The sequence below is a fragment of the Heterodontus francisci genome, chromosome 14 (genome assembly GCF_036365525.1).
Source record: "Heterodontus francisci isolate sHetFra1 chromosome 14, sHetFra1.hap1, whole genome shotgun sequence".
Classification (NCBI taxonomy): Eukaryota; Metazoa; Chordata; class Chondrichthyes; order Heterodontiformes; family Heterodontidae; genus Heterodontus; species Heterodontus francisci.
The window spans coordinates 103774710-103797750 of NC_090384.1; the positions used below are offsets into that span (position 1 = coordinate 103774710).

Consider the following 23041-nt stretch of genomic DNA (forward strand, 5'->3'; position numbering starts at 1 on the left):
GCAAGGGGAGGCGGTGGCATAGTGGTAATGTCGCTGGGCTAGTAATCCAGAGGCACAGGCTAATGCTCTGGGGATATGGGTTTGAATCCCCCTCCCCCCATAGCAGATGGTGAAATTTGAATTCAATTAATAAATCTGGAATTAAAAAGCTAGTCTAATGGTCACCATAAAACCATTGTCAATTGTTATCAAAACCCATCTGGCTCATTATCCTCTTTTAGGGAAGGAAATCTGTCATCCTTACTTGGTCTGGCCTACATGTGACTCCAGACCCACAGGAATGTGGTTGACTCTTAAGTGCAAGCCACTCAGTTTCTCAAGGGCAATTAGGGATGGACAATAAATGCTGACCTAGCCAGCAATGCCCACATCCCATGAACAAATAAAAAAAAAGATGCTAGGACATGTGGTCAAAGAGGTACGTTTTAAGGAGTGTATTAAAGGAGGAGACTGAGCCAGAGGTTTAGGGAGGGAATTCCAGAGCTTAGGGCCCAGCCAACTGTCCCGATCCTAATGTGCATGGGTTCAGATCATAAAACAGCTCTGATTAAGCAACAAATTCAGAGGGATCAAAGGATAATGGGGAAAAAATATGCAACTGTACTGGGGAGGAGGGTCAGAGCTCACTACTGGGAAAGAATAGAGGGAGCTTTACACTGCGTGTAGTCTTGCTCTGCCTCACCTGGGAGTGCTTGATGTTGATGTTTGCTTCCCGAAATGAGAAAGCATTCCATTCACATTTCCCATCTCGATCTACCTAAAATTCACCATTTTTCCATTTACTTCACATCAGTTGTTAGTTAACTGCCAATTAAAATACAATTCAATTGGCTGGCAGCGATTATGAGTTGGAACATTGGATGTTAAGCTGCTTGATTGATGAATTTGACCAATGTTTTCTGATTGCTGACACCTGCTCCATGCTACATTTTGGGGCTTCAATTGCACTGCAAATTTAGCAATTTGGGATTTGCTCGAAAGCCAAATTTGCAGTGTAAATTCTGAGTCCTGGGTGCACATTTCCCAATATGGACTCAAGTGGAGTGAATCTTACTGGAGGGCGGATACCCCAAAGAGTGCAAGTCCAATGTGGTATCAAATTGGGTTTACTAAGTGTTTCTTTAGGCATGTCAGTAGGCAGCTCTGCCCACCTGTGTACCATGGCATCTGGACATCTGAAGTTAGAGTTGCAGCCAGACAGGGTCCAGCAATTTGTAGAGAGGTCCACCAGGCTGGAACTTTCAACAACAACAACTTGCATTGATAAAGCACCATTAATGTAGTAGAATGTCCCAAGGTACTTCAAAGGAGCGCTTATCCAAGTTTGACACTGATTGACATTAGGACAGTTGGTCAAAAGCTTGTTCAAAAAAGTAGGTTTTAAGAAGAGTCTGAAAGGCGGAGAGGTAGCAAGCTGGAAAGGTTTAGGGAGGGAATTCCAGGGATTAGGGCCTCAGCAGCTGAAGGCACAGCCACCAATGGTGAAGCAATAAAAATTGAGGAAGTGCAGGAGACCAGAACACACCCTAAAAGGATTATTTCTGAGTTACTAAGATCCTGAGGGGGTCTTGACAGGGTGGATGTGGAAATGATGTTTTCTTATGTGGGAGAATCTAGAACCAGGGGTCACTGTTTAAAAATAAGGGGTCGCCCATTTAAGACAGAGATGAGGAGAATTTTTTTCTCTGAGAGGGTCGTGAGTCTTTGGAACTCTCTTCCTCAAAAGGCAGTGGAAGCAGACTCTTTGAATATTTTTAAGGCAGAGGTAGATAGATTTTTGATAAGCAAGGGGGTGAAAGGTCATCGGGGGTAGGTGGTAATGTGGAGAAATCAGTTCAGCCAGGAACTTATTGAATGGTGGAGCAGACTCGAGGGGCTGAGTGGATTACTCCAGCTCATAATTCGTATGTTCGTATGTTACTAGATTGCCCCTTCATATCCAGCACTTTTCAAAGGCTATTTTTCTCCTAATGTCAAGTCTTTCCAAAACATCACACCCTGCTGTTCCTCTGTACAGACACACACTGACAGGCCAGCTGCGTAATGCCAGCACCTTCCGTTTCTAGCTCAGTGTTTACTTTCTGTTCCCACCTCAAAGAAACCATTTATTGTTTCACTCTTCATAATTATTTGGGTTTCTGCTGATCAAAAGGCCATGTTTATACTATTTATACTCACAGCTTAGCTGTTAGATATTAAAATCTGCATTGGAAATGCAGACCCAGGAAGCATCTGCTGTTTTCCCCTTGGTTTGTTTCATGCATTTGTGCACCCGCTACCTTCTTTGCTGCTGGTCCTGAGTATTTAATTAATATGATATGAACTTGGCTCCCTGATTTCAAAGCAGCTGCTGTCGAGGCTTTCCAATTACGATGATGAAACTATCAACATTTAATTATTCCTGTTAATGAGTTTGGCTCCTAGTCCACTGGTGGCTCTAATTTAATACTTAAAACTCTCATCCTAGTGCTCAAATCCCTCCATAGCCTTGCCTCCCTCCTATCTCTGTGATCTCTTCCAGACCTCCGAGATCTCTGCTCTCTTCCAATTCTGGCCTCTCGCGCACCCCCAATTCCTTTCACTCCATAATAGGTGGCCGTGCCTAGGTCCTAAGCTCTGGAATTCCGTCCCTAAAGCTCACAATCTCTCTCTTCTCCTTGAAGACCCTCCAAAAATCCCTATGGCCAGGATTTTGTGATGGAGACAGGTCTCTTGGGGCTGGGCTGAAAAGGCAGGGGAAAGCCCACCTCTGCCTTTTCGTGACCCCCCGCCCCATCCCCGGAACGATCCTCCAATCTTTTTAAATCTAAGTTTCATGAGCAGGGATCGCCGTCTCGTTATAGATGGTGATTCAGCCTCCAAGAGCTGCCGGCCAATCAGCTCAGCAGTATTGGCAGCACCACCGGAAGTGGTGGCCATTGCCGGTACCGCAGAGGCCTTGGACCCAGACCCAGTGCTGGAACACTCAGGTAAATGAGGCAGGGTCGCCAGAGCAATCTGGAAGGCCCCGACGAGGTGTGGTGGTCGTGCAGCCCAGGGGGAGGAGGGGCCTGAGAGGTAAAGTAGTTTCTGGCAGAGGTCCTCCATGTGCCACAGTTTGCCCACCAGGGAGAGACCTCCCCCGCCCCACCCCCACCGCTGGTAACATCCCCGTGGCTGTGGGATGAGGCCTTTAAGGGCCTCAATTGGCCTCTGGGTGGAAAGCCATCATCGGCCTATCCCTCCCCCAGTACGATCGCTTGGTGACGGGCCCTCCGCGCCTCCTCCCCCCACCCCCACACACTACCACCTATCGCGATTCTCCCTGCCCCCCAGCCTCCGACTCCACTTCAAGAGAGCCCATAAAATCCAGCCCTATGTCTTTGACCTGGCTTTTAGTCACCAGCCCTAATATCTTCTTTGTGGCTCGGTGTCAATTTTAATCTGTTTTTTTTTAGAGATACAGCACTGAAACAGGCCCTTCGGCCCACCGAGTCTGTGCCGACCATCAACCACCCATTTATACTAATCCTACACTAATTCCATATTCCTACCACATCCCCACCTGTCCCTATATTCCCCTACCACCTACCTATACTAGGGGCAATTTATAATGGCCAATTTACCTATCAACCTGCAAGTCTTTTGGCTGTGGGAGGAAACCGGAGCACCCGGAGGAAACTCACATAGACAAAGGGAGAACATGCAAACTCCACACAGGCAGTACCCAGAATAGAACCCGGGTCCCTGGAGCTGTGAGGCTGCGGTGCGAACCACTGTGCCGCCCCTGAGGACCTTTCCCTATGTTAAAGGTGCTTTATTGATGTTATTCTATTGAACCTTTGTACTTTTGTACACATGGAGAAGGAGAGAGAGCACTGCTAGAACAGCGCAAGGTCCAAGAGCAGTTTCCTGGATTGTACATTCTAGGAGGTGGTCACCCCACTAAGAGCACTAAGGCACTAAGAGTTCAGGATACTAGGTGGGTAGCTATCCGGAAGACTAGGAAAAGGCAGGCGGTGCAGGAGTCTTCAAGGTGTGAGCCACTCTCAAACAGGTACTCAGAACTGGAGACTGCTGAGAACGATGACACCTTAAAGGAGTGCAGTCCAGACCATGGCACCAATGGGCATGGGACTGTCCAGGAGGGAGTAGCAAAGTGTAGAAATGCAGGTGTTATAGGTGATTCCATAGTCAGGGGAACAGACTGGCATTACTGCAACTGTTATCGTGAGTCCTGCATGCTGTGTAGTCTCCCTCGTGCCAGGGTAAAGGACATCACTGAGAGTGTGCAGGATATTCTGCAGGGGGAAAGGAGTGAGCCAGAAGTTGTGGTGCATGTTGGTACCAATGAGATAGCAAGGGCAGGTATTGAGGTCCTACAGTCAAATTTTCAGGAGCTAAGGAGGAAGTTAAAAAATAGGACCTCAAAGGTTGTAATCTCTGGATACCTCCCAGTGCCACGCGCTACCGAGGGTGGAAATAGGAGGATAGGAAGGATCAATGCATGGCTTAAAGCATGGTGCAGGAAGGAGAACTTCAGAATCTTGGGGCATTGGGACCAGTTCTCAGGCAGAAGGCACCTATTCAAAAGGGACGGGTTGCACCTCCAGAGGACAGGGACAAATCTCCTCGCGGGGAGGTTCATTAGTGTAGTTAGGGAGGGTTTAAACTAAATTGGCAAGGGGACGGGCACCAGCATATAGAAGTAGAAAGGAGGAACAATGTGCATAAAGGAGTAGGGGTCCTGGACAGAGCTAGGGAAGGGAGTAGTTCTGTATAAGATCGGAGTGGGCTACAAGGAAGCAAGACAGGATTACAATGCATATATGTAAATGCACAAAATGTGGAGAATAAGGTTGGTGAGTTCCAAGCCCAAATAGCAGTATGGGAATACAATGTAGTGGCAATAACGAAATCGTGGCTTAAAAATGGTGAGGACTGGGCACTTAACATACAAGGATACAAAGGGTTCAGAAAAGATAGAAAAGTGAAAAAGGGAGGTAGGGTAGCAGTACTGATTAGGGACGGCATTTTAATGTTGGAAAGGGAGATGTCCTTGAAGGGGCAATGACGGAACCCATTTGGTTAGAGTTGAGGGGTAAAAAGTGTATGATCATGCTACTGGGGGTATTATATAGTGTGAGAGAGATCGAGGAGCAAATCTGCAGGGAAATCACAGAGATGAGCAAGAACTATAGAGTGGTGATATTGGGGGACTTTAGTTACCCAATTATTGATTGTGATAATTTTAGAGTAAAGGGAAAGGAGGGGGAGGGTTTTCTGGATTGCGTTCAGGAGAACTTCCTTGATCAGTACATTCTCAGAACAGTTCGAAAAGAAGCATTGCTTGAACTGATGCTGGGAAATGAGGTGAGCCAAGTGGACCAAGTTTCTGTGGGGGATCACTTAGGTAAGAGTGATCATTGTATCATAAGGTTTAGATTTGTCATGCCAAAAAGCAAGGAACGACATAAGGTAGAACAGCTAGACAGATTTAAGGTTTTGCACAAGAGATGCAGGGGGAATGTGAGGAAGAACTTTCTTACACTCACTGGGTTGCTCTACAGGGGACTGGCACAGACTCCATGGGCCGAATGGCCTCCTTCTGTGCCTAAGTGATTCTATGATTCTATTCTATGGCTAGATTGGAAGAGGGCTAATTTAAATGCAATGAGAAGGGATCTAGCCAGGATAAAATGGACCAAAGACTGACAGGAAAAACTGTAATGGAGCAATGGGTTTCCTTAAGGAAAATATACTCCAGGTACAGGCTTGGTATATTCCAACAAAGATGAAAGGGAGAGGAAATAAAACAGGGCTCCTTGGATGACATGAGAGATAAAGATTATGATGAAACAAACAAAAAGGATGCATGATACATGTCAGGTGAATTCTTCAAGTGAGAACCAGGCCAAATACAATAAATTGAGAGTGGAGGTGAAGAGGAAAATAAGACTGGCAAGGAGAGAATATGAGAATCGAATGGCAGTTAACATAAAAGGGAACCCAAAAATCTTCCACTGGCATCTAATTTGTAAGTAGTAAGAGGTGGAATGGGGCCTATCAGGCACAACGAGGATAATATATGTTTCAAGGCACAGGGCAAGGCTAGAATACTTAATGAGTACTTTGTATCGGTGTTTACTAAGGAGAGGAATCTGACAAAATATCAGTAGAAGAGGAGAGAGTAGAGACAATGGGGATTGGATAGAAATTGAGAGGGAGGAGGTATTGGAAAGGCTGGATATGCTTAGGGTAGATAAGTCACCTGGTCCAGATGGCTTGCATCCGAGATTGCTAAAGGATGAGGGGGTGGAGATAGTGGAAGGGTTTGCCATAATCTTCCAATATCTCCAAGATATGGGGGAAGTGCCAGAGGATTGGAAAGTGACATATGTGACACTCTTATTCAAAAAAGGGTGTAAGGACAGTCCTAGCAACTACAGGCCAGTTAGTTGAACATCAGTGGTGGGTAAGGTTTTAGAAACAATAATCAGGGAAAATATCAACAGGCACTTGGAGAGGTTTGAACTAATTAGGGAGAGCCAGCAAGGATTTGTAAAAGGCAGATCATGCTTGACAAATCTAATTGAATTTTTTAGTGAAGTAACAGAGAATGTTGATGAAGGGAATGCGATGGATGTTGTCTAGATGGCCTCTAAGAAAGTGGTTGATAAAGTACCGCATAAAAGGCTGGTTAATAAAATTGAGGCTCATGGAATAGGAGGGTCAGTGTCCAATTGGATAGTAAACTGCCTTAAGAACAGATTACAGCAAGTCGTAGTAAATGTTTGGTTTTCAGATTGGAGGATGGTAGATAGTGGTGTTCCCCAATGGTCAGTGCTGGGACCACTGCTTTTTTTGCTATATATAAATGATTTGGATCTTGGAATACAGAGTAGAATCTCAAAATTTGCCAATAACACCAAATTTGGAGGTGTGGCAAACATTGAGGATGATATGGAGTGCATGCAACAGGACATAAATAGGCTAGCAGAATGGGCAGACAGGTGGCAGATGGAATTTAATACAGACCAGTGTGAGGTGATGCATTTTGGGAGAAGGGATAGGGTGAGATAATATAGAGTTAATGGCACAGTTCTAAAGAGTGTGCAGGAACAGAGGGACCTGGGGGGTGCATGTACATTGATCTTTGAAGGTGGCAGGACATATTGAAAGAGTAGTTAGTAAAGCATAAGGGATTTTGGGTTTCATAAATAGAGGCATTGAGTACAAAAGCCGAGAAGTTATGCTGAACCTTTATAAAGCTCTGGTTAGGCCCCAACTGGAGCATTGCATCCAGTTCTGGTCACCACACTTTAGGAAGGATGTGAGGGTCATTGAGAGGCTGCAGAGGAGATTTACCAGAATGGTTCTGGGGATGGAGGATTTTAGTTACAAGGTTAGGTTGGAGAAGCTGGGATTGTTCTTCCTGGAGCAGAGGAGATTGAGGGGAGATTTAATAGAGGTGTACAGTTTTATGACAGGCTTAAATAAGTTAGACAAGGAAAAACTGTTCCCATTAACTGATGGTTCAAGGACTAGGGGACACAGATTGAAGGTTTTGGGCAAGAGATGCAGAACGGATGTGAGGAAGAACTTTTTTACTCAGCGAGTGGTAATGGCCTGGAACTTGTTGCCTATGAGGGTGGTGGAGGTGTGACAGTCAGCACTGGGCATGACTCTAGTATGCAGGGCATCCTTTAGATCACACTGGCGTACCAAGATGTGATCTATCAGGTGCCAATGTATAGAGCAGGGATGCATCCATGTGGTCTTGAAGCGATCTTTTTGTTGAAAGAAGATGTTGGTTATGGACAGCTGCTTTTCTGCACAGAGTTCCAAGAGTAAATGTCTGTTTTCATTACAGTTTCCAACTCCATGGTTTCTGAGCACTCCCTACCATACCAGGCTGTCACGGCCCACTCTGGCATTGAAATCACCAAGGACGACAATTTTCTCCTTGGGAGGGGAATTCTGGATGAGTTCATGGAGATCTGTGTAGAATTTATCTTTGTCAGCTGGGTTAGCCTTCAGACTTGGAGCATAAACGCTGATGAGGGTTGTACGCTGCTGGTCTTGGAGGGGCAGGCACAGGGACATGATATGTTCTGAACGGCCAATTGGCAGGCTTGAAAGTTTAGTGGTGATAGTCTTCTTCACCATGAAGCCGACACCGAAGAGGCGTTGTTCATCTTGAGGTCTAGCTGATCAATGGAGGGTGCAGCCAGCATTGTGTTCTGTTAGGCTACCTTACTCTGAGAAGCGGACCTCACTCAGGGCCGCGATATCAATGTCTAGTCTGGCGAGCTTATGGGCCACCAGGACTGAGCATCATTGGGGGGAGCTGTTGTCACCAGAGTCGAGCATTGTTCACACGTTCCAGCAGACGAGTTTCAGAATTTTTCTTCTTTTCCCCCTTTTGAAGCGAGGTTAGGAGTTCGCATTTCCTTTTCTGTTGTAGTTTGACCACATTAAGAGATGTCCGTTGACCGCGGCAAGCCAACTCGGTGGTAAGGAGACGAGCATTTGTTTCGGCCACCTTTTCTAGGCCCCTCTCCAATTTCGGAACAAGCAGTGCTGTCCTTCAAAAAGGCTGCTCGGTCGCTCAGGGTGCTACCAGGTGATGATGTCGTCTCTAGGTCATCATCAAAATGAACAATATCCTGAGCCGCCTGCATGCAGGATTGGAACTGCGGCTGCCAGTTCATCTTACACCTGCCGTTTTCGCCGCTTTCCCGTCGCTACAGGACTTACTTGTTGAGTTATAGTTGGGGTGGATGGATTTCCTTCCTGCCTGCACAGTGGTGCTTTACGTTGTGGCGTACAGTTCACGGTGACTGACCCCACCCTTTAAACCTGGACCTCATCTGTTGTGGCCCAGTGAACTGGAACGGCAGCAGCGAGGTCTTCAAGCTGTAGGTTTGGATTCAGAGTTTCCCTCTCCTAGGTGGGTTGCCGACTAAGGCTTGAAGGGACCCTCCTTCCCTCGCTATTTTATCCATAGCTACTATACCAACAATCATAGTCAAAGGTGTGGTACGCCTTTGGTCCAGAACATGATGTTCACTTGAGCCGCTTGGAATCCTTCCACCCTGGCCATTACATTTATAAAGAAGGACATCGGCCCAGTTGGTGTCATGTTCATCATTTCTCCCTCACTACATTTCACCCACCAGCTGAGATGGTGTACCGGGGTGTGGTGCTTGGAGCCAGAAGTGAGAGCTGGATGTATATGATTACCAGTGATTCCAATGAAGTGCAGAGGATTACATAGGCAATACTGCACAGAAACAGACCATTCAGCCCACCCAATCCATGCCAGCATTTATGCTCCACTTGAGCCTCCTCACATCTTTCCTCATCTAAATCGATCATCGTGACCCTCTATTACCTTCTCCCTCATATGCTTGTCTAGCTTCCCCTTAAATGCATCTATACTATTCGCTCAACCACTCCCTATGGTAGCAAGTTCCAACTTTTGAAACTTGATCACTGTTCTATCAAAGGAAACGCGCAGCCAATTTGTGCACAGCAAGCTCCCACAAACAGCAACGTGATAATGACCAGATAATCTCTTTTAGTGATGTTGGTTGAAGGATAAATATTGGCTCAGGGCACTGGGATAGAACTCCCCTGCTCTTCTTCAAAGTAGTGTCATGGGATCTTTTGTGTCTACCTCAGAGGGCAGACAGGACCTTGCTTCAATGTCTCACCTGAAACAGAACACTTCCAACAGTGCAGTATTCCCTCAGTAATGCACTAAGATCGTCAGCCTAGATTTTGCACTCAAAGTCTTAGGAGTGGGCTTGAACCCAAAACTTTGTAATTCAGAGGTAAGAGTGCTACCATTGAGCCATGGTTGACACAACCTTGTGTTGAGGTGGTGAGCCCCATCTATCAGGAACACATTTTGAGAGTTTTTTTTCAACATGGCCCTCATGGACATGTGCTACGAGGGTGCAATTTCATAACCTGGCGTGAAAGGTTCATCCCAAGAGGGAAATTTCCCCCTAACATTGGGTAATGATGGCAATTCAGTCAGCTAAGATGGTGACACCTCCACTTCCAATACGTCTGGCTCTGTGTCAGCCGTGGCTCAGTGTTTAGCACTCTTGTCTCAGAGTCAGATGGTCGTGGATTCGAATTTCACTCCACAACATGGGCCTGCAGTCTACAGACTCCAGCAGGGGACTGAGAGAGTGCTGCATTGTTGGAGGGGCTGCCTTTTAGGTGGAAGGTTAACCTGAAAGCCCATTCAATGGGTAAAGGAAACATGTGAAGTGCTAGACGGGCAGTCGTTCACTACTGCGGTAGAGAAATTTAGCTTCCACCTGCATTCTTCACCCCACCACAAAAAGTTTGAATGGCTAATTAAACCCAGGAATAAGACAATGCTTCAGAGGAGCCTGTGTGAACTGAACCAAACCAGGAGTGAACCCAGGAGTGACTCAGTTCAATTCACACATTGTTGGAATGGGAGGAGACCATTCAGCCGGTTTCATCAATCAACTGATCATGGATTAACTCTATTTACGATGGGCCGAAGGGCCTGTTTCTGTGCTGTATAACTCTATGACTTTGCTGTACATCCCTCGAGACCCAATAATGTGCATTTATATAGCACCTTTAACAAAGTAAAATGCCTACGTGTGCTTCACAGGAGTGTTATCAAACGAATATTTACACCGAGCCACATAAGGTGATATTAGGACTGGTGACCATAAGCTTGGTCAAGGAGGTAGGTTTTAAGGAAAATCTTAAAGGAGGAGAGAGAGATAGAGGTTAAGGGAGGGAATTCCAGAGTTTCAGACCTAAGCAGCTGAAGGCACAGCCACCAATGATGGAGCAATGAAAATCAGGGATGTGTAAGAGGCCAGAATTAGATGAGTGCAGAGATCTCGGAGGGTTGTGATGCTGGAGGAAATTCCAGAGATGGGGAGGGGCGAGGCCATGGAAGATTTTGAAAACAAGGATGAGAAATGTTGCTTAACTAGAAGCCAATGTAGGTCAGCAAGCGCAGGGTGACAGGGGAACGGTAAGGACACGGGCAGCAGAGTTTTGAGTGATCTCAAGTTTATGAGGAGTGGACGAAAATCTTATCAAAGAAAAATCTATCAACCTGAGTCGTGAAAGCTCCCAACAATATTATCAATAAACAAATTCGGTATAAATTGATGAAAGATACCTCTCAATGTGCCAGGCTCCACTGCTCTGTATTGAACTGAGAATCCAGTTCCAAAATTATTAAAATCAGATACAAATTTCAGTGTCACGGTGTTGATGCTGATCAGAAGAGGTGCAGGAGGGATTCTGTCACAGAATGTACCTGGCAAGAGAATGAATTAATTATTACAGGGACTCAGCATAAACATTCACAAAGCCAAAGGTTGAGCATTTCACTCTGACACTCCCAGTGCAGTGCTGATGGATTGCTGCACTGTCAGAGGTGCGTTTTTTTGGTTGAGCCATTAAAACAAGTCCTCATCTGCCTGCTCGGGTGGATGTAAAATATCCCATGGCCATGACATCGAAGAAGGGCAGGAAAGTTCTTCCTGGTGTCCTGGGCCAATATTTATCCCTCAACTAACATCACTGAAACAGATTATCTGGTCATTGTCACTTTGCTGATTGTGGGCTCTTGCTGTGTGCAAATTTGCATGGCTTTGTGAAAGGGGAATCATGTTTAACCAATTTATTGGAGTTCTTTGAAGGAGTAACATGCGCTGTGGATAAAGGGGAGCCCGTTAACATACTGTTCTTGGATTTCCAGAAGACATTTGACAAGGTGACACATGAAAGGTTATTGTGCAAAGTAGGAGCTCATGGTGGAGGGGGTAACACATTAACATGGATAGAAGATTGGCTGGCTGGAAGAAAACAGAGAGTATGCATAAATGGTTACTTTTCTGAGTGGCAGGATATGACGAATGGAGTCCCGCAGGGGTCTGTGCTGGGGCCTCAACTTTTTACAATTTATATCAATGACTTAGATGAGGGAAGCGATGCATGGCAGCTAAATTATGGGCAAAAATCTGGCAGATGGAGTATAATGTGGGAACATGTGAAGTTGTTCACTTTGGCAGGAGAATAAAAAGGCAGAGTATTACTTAAACGGAGGATGACTGCAGAATTCCAGAGCGCAGAGGGATCTAGGTGTTCGATTGCATAACTCACAAAAAGTTAGTATACAGGTACAGCAAGTAATAAAGAAGGCTAATGGAATGCTATCCTTTATTATGAGAGGAATTGAAAATAAAAGTAAGGATGTTATGCTTCAGTTATACAGGGCATTGGTGAGACCACATCTCGAATACTGTGTGCAGTTTTGGTCTCCTTATTTAAGGAAGGATGTAAATGCATTGGAGGTGGTTCAGAGGAGGTTTACTAGATTGATACCTGGAATGAACGGGTTGTCTTATGAAGAAAGGTTGGACAGATTGGGCTTGTATTCACTGGTGCTTAGAAGAGTGAGGGGAGACTTGATTGAAGTTTATAAGATCCTGAACGGTCCTGACAGGAAGGATGTGGAAAGGATGTTTCCTCTTGGGGGGGGGGGTGGGGGGAGTCCAGAACATGAGGGCACTGTTTTAAAATTAGGGGTTGCCTTTTTAGGACAGAGGCGAGGAGAAATTTTTTCCCTCTGAGGGTTGTGCGACTTTGGAACTCTCTGCCTCAGAAGGTGGTGGAGGTGGAGTCATTGAATATTTTTAAGGTGGAGGTAGATAGATTCTTGTTAGGCAAGTGAATCAAAGATTATCAGGGGTAGATGGGAGTGTGGAATTCAAAACACAAACAGATCAGCCATGATCTTATTGAATGGTGGAGCAGGCTCGAGGGGCTGAATGGTCTACTTCTGCTCCTAATTCGTCTGTTCGTATGTAAATTGGCTGTCACATTTCCTACATTACAGCAGTGACTACACTTCAAAAGTACATCACTGGCTGTAAAGTGCTTTGGGGCATCCTGCACTCGTAAGAGACGCTATAAAAATGCAAAACTTTTACTTTATAGATTTTAAGTTTGAATATGATTTTATGATCCATAAGGTTTAGGAATCCATCGTGGACTGTGGCGGAAAATGAGGGACAGCAAAACAGGAGCACTTCTGGTTTTCATTTCCATTGTTGATTTGCTATTGGCCATTTTGCATGGCCCTGCGAGAGGAGTTTTACCGCCATTCAGTGCACAGTCCTGTTTTTAACTGGAGGCAGGGAGGGGAGGTGCGATGCACAAAGGTCAGGCTCGCCAGTCTGAAGGCCACGCCATTTTAACTCAGTTACATTGGTTATGCTGGGAACCCGAGGCGGGAATTGCGTGAGGGAGAGGTGAGCAAGGCAGGCGGCAGTTGCCTGGGACCCACGAGAACAGTTCCCCCTCGGCCCTGTAAGTAGATCTGTGGTGTGTGGGGGTGAGAGTGCGGGAGGGGAATACAGACGTAAGTATGGTTGGGGGATGAGCTGAAGTCTGGGGCAAATGGGACCCTGTGGTGCCCTCCTAGGGCCCGGAGGAACAGCCCTGCCACTCCTGGCCCACATGGGGAACTTTAAGAGCACTTAACCAGACCTCTTCTGATTCTGCATCCACATGGTGATGGTTCCCCCACCCAGTGCATGGTCAGCACACAGTACCACCCACAAAACCCAGGGTTAGAACCATAACTTTCGCATTTCAATGAGATACCCGCCTGCCTGGGGTCTCAAGGACTGCACCGGTTGACCAAAACGCACCTGATAAAATGGCGCAGAGTGGATCAGGTGAGTATCTCAAAGTACTGCTTTTAACAACAGCAACTTACATTTATATAGCACCTTTAACATAATAAAACATCCCAAGACACTTCACCAAAAGCATTATCATAAAAAACTTTGACACCGAACCATATAAGGAGATATTAGGCAGGTAGGTTTCAAGAGGCATCTTAAAGGAGGAGAGAGAGGTGGAGAAGTTTAGGGAGGGAATTCCAGAGCTTGGGATCCAGGCAGCTGAAGGCATGGCCGCCAAAGATGGAGCGAGTAAAATTGGCAGATACAGAAGAGACCAGTATTGGAGAAGCCCAAAACGGAAAGATAGCAAATGAACACTGGAGAAGGAAATCAAGGCAGAGTGTAAGATTGGTGATCGATGTACTATCATCAGGATCTGTGTTACCGTTGACGATAGATTGGTACCTCGTGGTCTGCAATTGGGCAGGTGCAGTTTTGAAACAGAACAAACAAATTATGCAAATAATCACAGCAAAGCGATGCACAATGCAAGCCATAGAATTGGCTTTACTAGTTTGATATTTATGATTAAAAATTAGATTCACTGAGTTCGTCTGTTAAGAGGTTTGCATGGAATTATTTAAGGTGCCACTCACCGATAAGCTCATCCTGTTCGGCATACACAGAGAGATAGTCGTTTCCACAGAACGTTCCGGGTTCTACATCGAACTGTGTAAATTCCAGTAAAATGTGCTTTCCTTCTGGGACGGAGATAGTCCACAGGCAAATTCTGGTTTTAAAAAGATGTTTCCCATCGTAAGACTGACCAAAGTGTCATTGAGTATCTAGAATCTTACAGCACTGTAGGAGGTCATTCAGCCCATCACGCCTGTGCCGCCTCTTTGATAGAGCTATCCAATTAGTCCCACTCCCCCTGCTCTTTCCCCATACTCCTGCAAAATTTTCCCCTACGAGTATTTATCCAATTCCCTTCTGAAAGTTACTATTGAATATGCTTCCACCATCCCTTCAGGCTGTGCACTCCAGATCATACCAACTCACTGCGTGAAAAAAGTTCTCCTCATCTCCCCATCTGTCTGTTATCTATGTAGCATTGTTACCATGAAATTAAACATCAGTGGGCCAACTGCTGAGATCAGGTGACATACAATTGGCTGCAAATTAAAGTTAGCTGTTCATTAATGTTCAAAGACTGAGGCATTGAAATTATGGTGTGGGTAATTGGTTTGTGCGTTTGTCTCAAATTCCTCTTGCCAGTGTTTTAAGGGGGGGGGGGAAGAAATTAACTCATTTATTTTAAATAAATAAATTGCAGAGATGAATCATGTAATTTTCCTGCAAAGAAGGGGGCCATTCGACCCATCGTGTGCCATTTCTATGCTAGAACAATCCAAAACAGCCCTCAGCCACTCCCTGTGGCAAAATGTGAGTCAAGAAATTTTGTCTAACCTACCTCCCCACTCTGTTTTTGACCCCTCATCACTCAAAAAATCAAGAAAACATAGAATGCTTCCAGCTCAGAAGGAGGCCATTCGGCCTGTTGAGTCTGTGCTTGCTCTCTGCAAGAGGAATTTAGCTGGTCCCACTCCCCTGCCATTTCCCCATAACACTGCAATTTTTTTCACTTCAGGTGTTTATCGAATTCCCTTTGGAAAGCCCCAATTGAATCTGCCTCCACCACACTCTCAGGCAGTGCATTCCAGATCCTAACCACTCACTGAGTAATAAGGCCCGAAATTTAAAATGGCTGCTATTTTGTGTGGCTCAGGCCCTTAATTGATCCTGGGCAGGTCTTCCGCCCCTCTGAAGCAGGAGATCCTGCTTCCAAGCATTGCCAGCCAATCAGAGGGCCGACAGTTCTTCAGTCCCAGCAGCACCACTGGGAGCAGTGGCCACTGCTGGGACTGCACCCAGCCAGGATCAGCAACAATATCGGAGGTTCCGGAATGGAGGTAAGTGTGTGGGGCCTCGCCGGGGACAATCAGCTAGGCCCCAGCAAGGTAGAGTGGAGTCGGAGTATAGGGCGGAGGGGTTGTTTCAGCGGGGGCAGCCCAGGCTGCTGAGGGGCCCTCTGTAGGGCACAGGGTGCACAATCAGGAGGGCACACCCCCAGCCCGCAAGGAGGCCACCATGTATTACTAGGCGGCCTCCTCAGATGCTGAGGTGCCCATCAGTCACTGGTAAAATACCAACAGCCGCGGGAAGAGGCCCTGAGGCCACTTGAGGGCATCAATTGGTCTCAGGGTGGGTGGGCCACCTTCCATCTCCCCCGCTGCTGGTAAAATAGCACCAGAGGCAGGTAGGCAATGGGTATATGGCACCGCCCCCAACCTCCACTCTATTTTATGCCTCCCCCTCCACTTCCAAGGTCACACCTGGGGGGGGGGAACGTTAGATTCCGGCCAAAGATTTTCCTCATGGCATCTTTGGTTCTTTTGACCATTACTCTAAATGTATGTCCTCTGGTTCTTGGCCCTTCCACCAACAAGACCAAATAGTCTTTCCCAATGAAAAAAACTGACATAATTTTAATAACCTCTATGGACCCGATGGGCCGAATGGCCTCCTTCTGTGCCGTAAATGACTCTATGATTGTAAATGACTCTAAGTCTCCTGTAACCCTTAGTCAATTGAGCTCTTGTTAAGGAAGCGGTCTAGTCAGCAGACCTACACCTCCTGGATCCTTCTTTACTACCAGATAGAGACAGGTAAAATTACAGGCAAGTTAGGGCAAAAAGGTGAAAGAACACCACCAAGTCATACACTATCCCAACTTGGAACTATATCGCTGTTCCTTCACTGTCGCTGGGTCAAAATCCTGGAACTTCCTTCCTAACAGCACTGTGGGTGTACCTACCCCACATGGACTGCAGCAGTTCAAGAAGGCAGCTCACCACCACCTTCTCAAGGGGCAACTAAGAATGAGGAATAAATACTGGGCCTTGCCAGCAACACTCACATCCCAAGAATAAATTTTTAAAACATGCAGTGGAACAGAAATGTGACTTCACATGAAAGAAATTCCTAGTTTCAAACTATCTGCAAACTGACGCCTGCCACATGACTGTCAGCCTGGAATGTGTAGATAGGAAGGGGTTTCACCTGACACTCGGAGGCAGAGGGTAGTTTTCTGCTGAATTGGCGATTTGAGAATTTGGGGGAATTGGAAATCTTGGGCTCCTCTGCTGCTTTTCTCCGAGGAGTGGTTGGATTCTGAGATATTCTGATTAGACTTTGAGAGCTGTGATACTCACTCATTGTTTTCATAGTATAGACGTGGGCTTTCCGGGAAATCTAGACGACCGTCTACTGCCATTAACGTGCCATCACTTACGCTGCAGGTCGCTGCCTCTGGAAGAAACACAATGACTGTCACTAAACAACTTACTTATTCATCATTTGCTGATTTCAGCCATAGCTCAGTGGGTAATTGTTATGATCCTGGTGGGTTTTTTTCGGGATGTATGCAGTGTGTCTTTAAGTCAGCAAAGGATCAGTACTGCTTTAAGATCAAGCAAACCTCAGGAGTTATCGAGAAGGTGCATTCTGGTTGCCATTGGATACAACCATATGGAGAGGGAGCCAACCAGCTTCAAAGGGTGCATCCTGTTTGCCTTGGATATAGACACTCAAACACTTAGCCTGTCCAATCTTTCCACGTAAGACAGCCCGCCTATCCCAGGTATTAGTCTAGTAAATCTTCCCTGTACTGCTTCCAATGCATTTACATCCTTCCTTAAATAAGGAGACCAGTACTGTACACAGTACACCAGATGTGGTCTCACCAATGCCCTGTATAACTGAAGCATAACCTCCCTACTTTTGTATTCAGTTCCTGTCGCAATAAACAATAACATTCTATTAGCTTTCCTAATTACATGCTGTATCTGCATACCAACTTTTTGCGATTCATGTACTAGGACACCCTCTGCATCTCAGAGCTCTGCAATCGCTCACCATTTAGATAGTATGCTTCCTTTACATTCTTCCTGCCAAAGTGGTCAATTTCACACTTTCTCACATTATACTCCATTTGCTAGATCTTTGCCCACCCACTTAACCTATCTATATCCCTTTGTAGTCCCCTTATGTCCTCTTCACAAGTTACTTTCCTACCTATCTTTGTGTCTTCAGCAAATTTAGCAACCATACCTTTGGTCCCTTCATCCAAGTCATTTATATAAATTGTAAAAAGTTGAGGCCCAGCACAGATCCCTGTGGTACACCACTCATTACATCTTGCCACCCAGAAAATTACCCATTTATGCCTCTCTGTTTCCTGTTAGCTAGCCTATCTTATATCCATGCCAATATATTACCCCCTACACCATGAGCTTTTATTTTCTGCAATAACCTTTGATGTGGTGCCTTATCAAATGCCTTCTGCAAATCTAAGTACAGTACATTCACCAGTTCCCCTTTATGCACAGCACATGTAACACCCTCAAAGAACTCCAATAACTTGAATTAGAATTAGAATTAGAATTAGAACATTACAGCGCAGTACAGGCCCTTCGGCCCTCGATGTTGCGCCGACCTGTGAAACCATCTGACCTACACTATTCCATTTCCATCCATATGTCTATCCAATGACCACTTAAATGCCCTTAAAGTTGGCGAGTCTACTACTGTTGCAGGCAGGGCGTTCCACGCCCCTACTACTCTCTGAGTAAAGAAACTACCTCTGACATCTGTCCTATATCTTTCACCCCTCAACTTAAAGCTATGTCCCCTCGTGTTTGCCATCATCATCCGAGGAAAAAGACTCTCACTATCCACCCTATCTAACCCTCTGATTATCTTGTATGTCTCTATTAAGTCACCTCTCCTCCTCCTTCTCTCTAACGAAAACAACCCCAAGTCCCTCAGCCTTTCCTCGTAAGACCTTCCCTCCATACCAGGCAACATCCTAGTAAATCTCCTCTGCACCCTTTCCAAAGCTTCCACATCCTTCCTATAATGCGGTGACCAGAACTGCACGCAATACTCAAGGTGCGGCCTCACCAGAGTTTTGTACAGCTGCATCATGACCTCGTGGCTCCGAAACTCGATCCCCCTACTAATAAAAGCTAACACACCATATGCCTTCTTAACAGCCCTATTAACCTGGGTGGCAACTTTCAGGGATTTATGTACCTGGACACCAAGATCTCTCTGCTCATCTACACTACCAAGAATCTTCCCATTAGCCCAGTACTCTGCATTGCTGTTACTCCTTCCAAAGTGAATCACCTCACACTTTTCCGCATTTAACTTGGTTAAACATGATTTCCCTTTCACAAATCTGAGCCACATAGGGAGAGATTATGACAGGCGACCAAAAGTTTGGTCAAAGAATTTGGTTTTAAGGATCATCTTAAACAAGAAGAGAGAGACAGAGAGGTTTAGAGAGGGAATTCTAGAGCTTAGTGTTTATTACCAACTCGTTTTCACATACCAGATAAAATGGATCTGCTGTGTCCTTTTATTTCTGCAATAAAAAATATAAATATTAGTCCTCTTGTCTGACATTATCTTAATTAAAACAAACAATAGCTGAAGATTGACATGAGTGCAATAAGACCAGAAAATTTTGGACATACTTAGCAGGTCAGGCAGCATCCATGGAGAGAGAAAATTCCAGGTGGAAGAACATGCATCAGAACTGGAAAAGGTTAGAGACATGGCCAGTTTTAAGCAAGTACAGAGGCAGGGAAAGGGGAAGGAAGAACAAAGAGGAAGGTCTGTGATAGGGTGGAAGGCAGGAGAGATTAAATGATGAAAGGGATGATGGTGCAAGACAAACAGAATGATACTGGTCCAAGTAAAGAAACAATAGATGGGTCTAAGAGGAGGTGTAAACAGGTAAAACAGAGGGAGAGGCAAGCATGAAACATCTGGCAAAGAAGAGAAGGATCTTTTGGCTTGGGAATGTGGAGGAGAAGGTGGGGAAACCCCAAGGGTACAGACCGTTTTGTCAGCTGTATACGAATAGGTTATCCCTACCCAAAGCACCAGCCCACACCTCCTCCTCTCCCAGTGACTCCAGTCCCTGCTATCTGAGCGGAAGTGGGATCTAATGAGTATTAGCTCACTTCTGATACTTGTTGTGCCCAACTGTCTTGTAGAAAAGTGAGAGGTTAGTCTGGCAGTCCAGTCCAGTTATCTGCAGAAAGTAATATACCACAAAACGGAAACACTTACTGGAGCAATAATCTGCAGAATGTGATTTCAAATCCCTCTTTTGCAATTTGAGAATTGGCTGTAGCTGTAATTAGCTGTATTAGCTGTAGATGCATTAGCTGTAAAGCACTTTGTGATGTCCTGAGGTCATGAAATACACTATAGAAACTCATACTTTTTAAAAATTGGAGCTGTAAGGGAGTTTGGCTTCGGGAAATCTAATGATTGAGAGTGATTTTGGAAACCTTTGGCTCCTAGGAATATCAGTTGAATTCAGAATTGCTTCTGTCCCAGAAAATAGCTCAAGGATGGGTCTCACACATTGATCTGAATAATGAACCGTCTTGTTTTTGTAACACTTGCCTGCCATAATTCAAAGTGTGCACACATGGACATAAACTTGCGTGCTTGATTGGCTCAAATATCTGAACCTAGAAATAGCATTCTGGTGACAGTTGCACGTGAACTTGTAACAGGATCTATTTTGACTTTTGAGGCGCAACTGTAGCCAGCTCCCAGGACTGTCTGCCTTGGTAAACACCCAATGCTGGTGGAAGTCAGGCAGAGAGGAATCAAAATTCAGTGCCGAGCTTTGTAAACACCAACAAAAGGGTAATACGGCTATAATCCATGTGGCTTTTCCAAAATGGTGGGAAACTGCCACCACCAGGGGCTGTCAGATCAATTCTCTCTAGAATCAGGTTGGGCTCAACTCTGAACTTGATCTGAAACGTTAGTGTAAAAGTGACACTATATTAGTGTTACAAACAACAACAACTTGCATTTATATAACCCCTGTAATATAGCAAAACATTTCCAAGGTGCTTCACTGGAATTTTATCAGAGCAAATTTGACACCAAGGCACATATAAGGAAATATTTAGACAGATGATCAAAAGCTTGGTCGACGAGGTAGGTTTTAAGGAACATTTTAATGGAGGTAGAGAGGCAGAGAGGTTTAGAGAGGGAATTCCAGAATTTGGGGCCAGGCAGCCAATGGTGGAGCAAAGGAAACGGATGCTAATTGCAGAGTCAGAAGGTAGGCCATGCTGTTATGAGCTCTTCGACACTGATCCCACTTCCCTGCCCTTTTCCCATATCATTCCATATTCAAATATTTGTCCAATCCCGCTTTAAATGATGCAGTAATAGCATGGTAAAGCTATTTCTGTACCATTGTTCATGTTTTGCTGAATCCATGATTTCAAAGCCTTCACTTTAGCAAAGATCCCGGGAGTCCCTCTTTTATTCGGCGATTTCCTTTTGTTGTCCTTCCAGCTGCGGCCACAGCCTATTCCCCATGATGTCACTCCAGCCACAGTCCAGGCTCCTCCGTCACCACGACACATCAGGGGACCTCCTGAATCACCCTCCAAAAAAAAAAGTCACACAAATCAACATCACAAAAACAGATTATCAGGTCATTAGCACATTTCCGTTTGTGGGAGCTTGCTGTGCACAAATTGGCTGCCACGTTTCCCTACATCACAACGGCGACAACACTTCAAAAAGTATTTCATTGGCCGTGACGCACTTCGGGACAGGTTGAGATTGTGAAAGGTGCTATAGAAATGAAAGTCCCTTCTTTTCTCTTTAATAGTGGAGATGCTATGCAAAGAGACAAGGATGAGCAACCTATATAATTTTTGTTTCTCTTTTATTCATTCATGGAATGTGGATGTCGCTGGTAAGGTCAGCATTTATTCCTCATCCCTAATTGACCTTGAGAAGGCGGTGGTAACACATCTTCTTGAATACAACTGAGTGATTTGCTGTGCCATTTCAGAGGGCATTTAAGAGTCAACCACATAGCTGTGGGTCTGGAGTCACATGTAGCCCAGACAAGGTAACGACTTCCTTCCCTAAAGAACATTAGTGAACCAGATGGGTTTTGATGTAGAAAAACACACAGTTTTCTGTATATGGTGTTATTTCACAGATCAGCTATGATCTCCTGGAATGGTTGAATAGGCGCAAGGGGTTAAACAGCCTCCTCCTGTTCCTATGTTCCTTTCTATGTTCCTAGATCCGAAGCCTTGTTCAACACTCCAGGCAACTTTGAACTTTGTGACTGAATTACCTTTTCAGATTAAAGAATAAATGCTTTACAGTGCAGCACCTTCCATGGAACAAAGTGTCATAAGAACATAGGAACAGGAGGAGACCATTCAGCCCCTCAAGCCTGTTCCGCCATTCAATCTCAACCCCATCCTTGGCTCCATATCCTTTTATGCCCTTGTCTAGCAAAAAATTATCACTCTCCGCTTTAAAATTATCATTTGAGCTAGTATCTACTGCTTTTTGTGGGAGAGAGTTCCACATTTCAACCACCCTTTTCATGAAGAAGTTGTTTCCTAACTTCTCCCCTGAATGGTCTGTCCTAGACTCCCTCACCAGCAGAAAAGGTTCCTCTCTCTCTACCCTATCAAATCCTAAAAAACTGAATCAAATCACCCACAAACCTCCAGGGAAAGCAAGGCTAGTTAATGGAATCTCTCCTCATAATTTAACTCTTGGTGCCCTGGTAATATTTTGGTAAATCTGTGCCGTACTCCTTCCAAGGCCAGTGTTGCCTTTTTAAGGTGCACAGTATCAGTGAGGATAAGCAATTGTCATTGTTTTTTGTCAATCTGCTCTAAGGTCCTTTAACCTTTGTTATCATCTGTCTTCCTACAGACACCAAGGGCATCTCAAGGGCAATTAGGGATGGGCAACAAATGCTGACCTTGCCAGCAATGCACATGAATGAAGAAATGGGAAAAAATAACTGTTATTACTTCAGTTTCCTTATTTATTTAGAGATACAGCACTGAAACAGGCCCTTCGGCCCACCGAGTCTGTGCCGACCATCAACCACCCATTTATACTAATCCTACATTAATCCCATATTCCTACCCCATCCCCACCTTTCCTCAATTCCCCTACCACCTACCTATACTAGGGGCATCTTACAATGGCCAATTTACCTATCAACACTTGCAAGTCTTTGGCTGTGGGAGGAAACCGGAGCACCCAGCGAAAACCCACGCGGTCACAGGGAGAACTTGCAAACTCTGCACAGGCAGTACCCAGAATTGAACCCAGGTCGCTGGAGCTGTGAGGCTGCGGTGCTAACCACTGCGCCATCCATCTCCCCATCTTCCAGGCTTTTTCACTCTGCAGACTCGTGG

At 45.3% G+C, this 23041-nt stretch overlaps 1 protein-coding gene across 4 annotated transcripts in view; it reads right to left on the bottom strand.

Moving 5' to 3' along the window:
* LOC137377354 (ovochymase-2) overlaps window positions 1–23041 on the bottom strand; it is a 72504-nt gene that overhangs the window by 21599 nt on the left and 27864 nt on the right. For all 4 annotated transcript variants that reach the window (XM_068046949.1, XM_068046948.1, XM_068046947.1 and 1 more), the window contains exons 7-11: window positions 21046–21241; window positions 19147–19179; window positions 16964–17060; window positions 14345–14478; window positions 11171–11311 (exon numbers count right to left, since the gene is read on the bottom strand). In XM_068046949.1, coding sequence (XP_067903050.1) covers window positions 11171–11311; window positions 14345–14478; window positions 16964–17060; window positions 19147–19179; window positions 21046–21241 — 601 coding nt within the window. The remainder of the gene's footprint in view (window positions 1–11170; window positions 11312–14344; window positions 14479–16963; window positions 17061–19146; window positions 19180–21045; window positions 21242–23041) is intronic.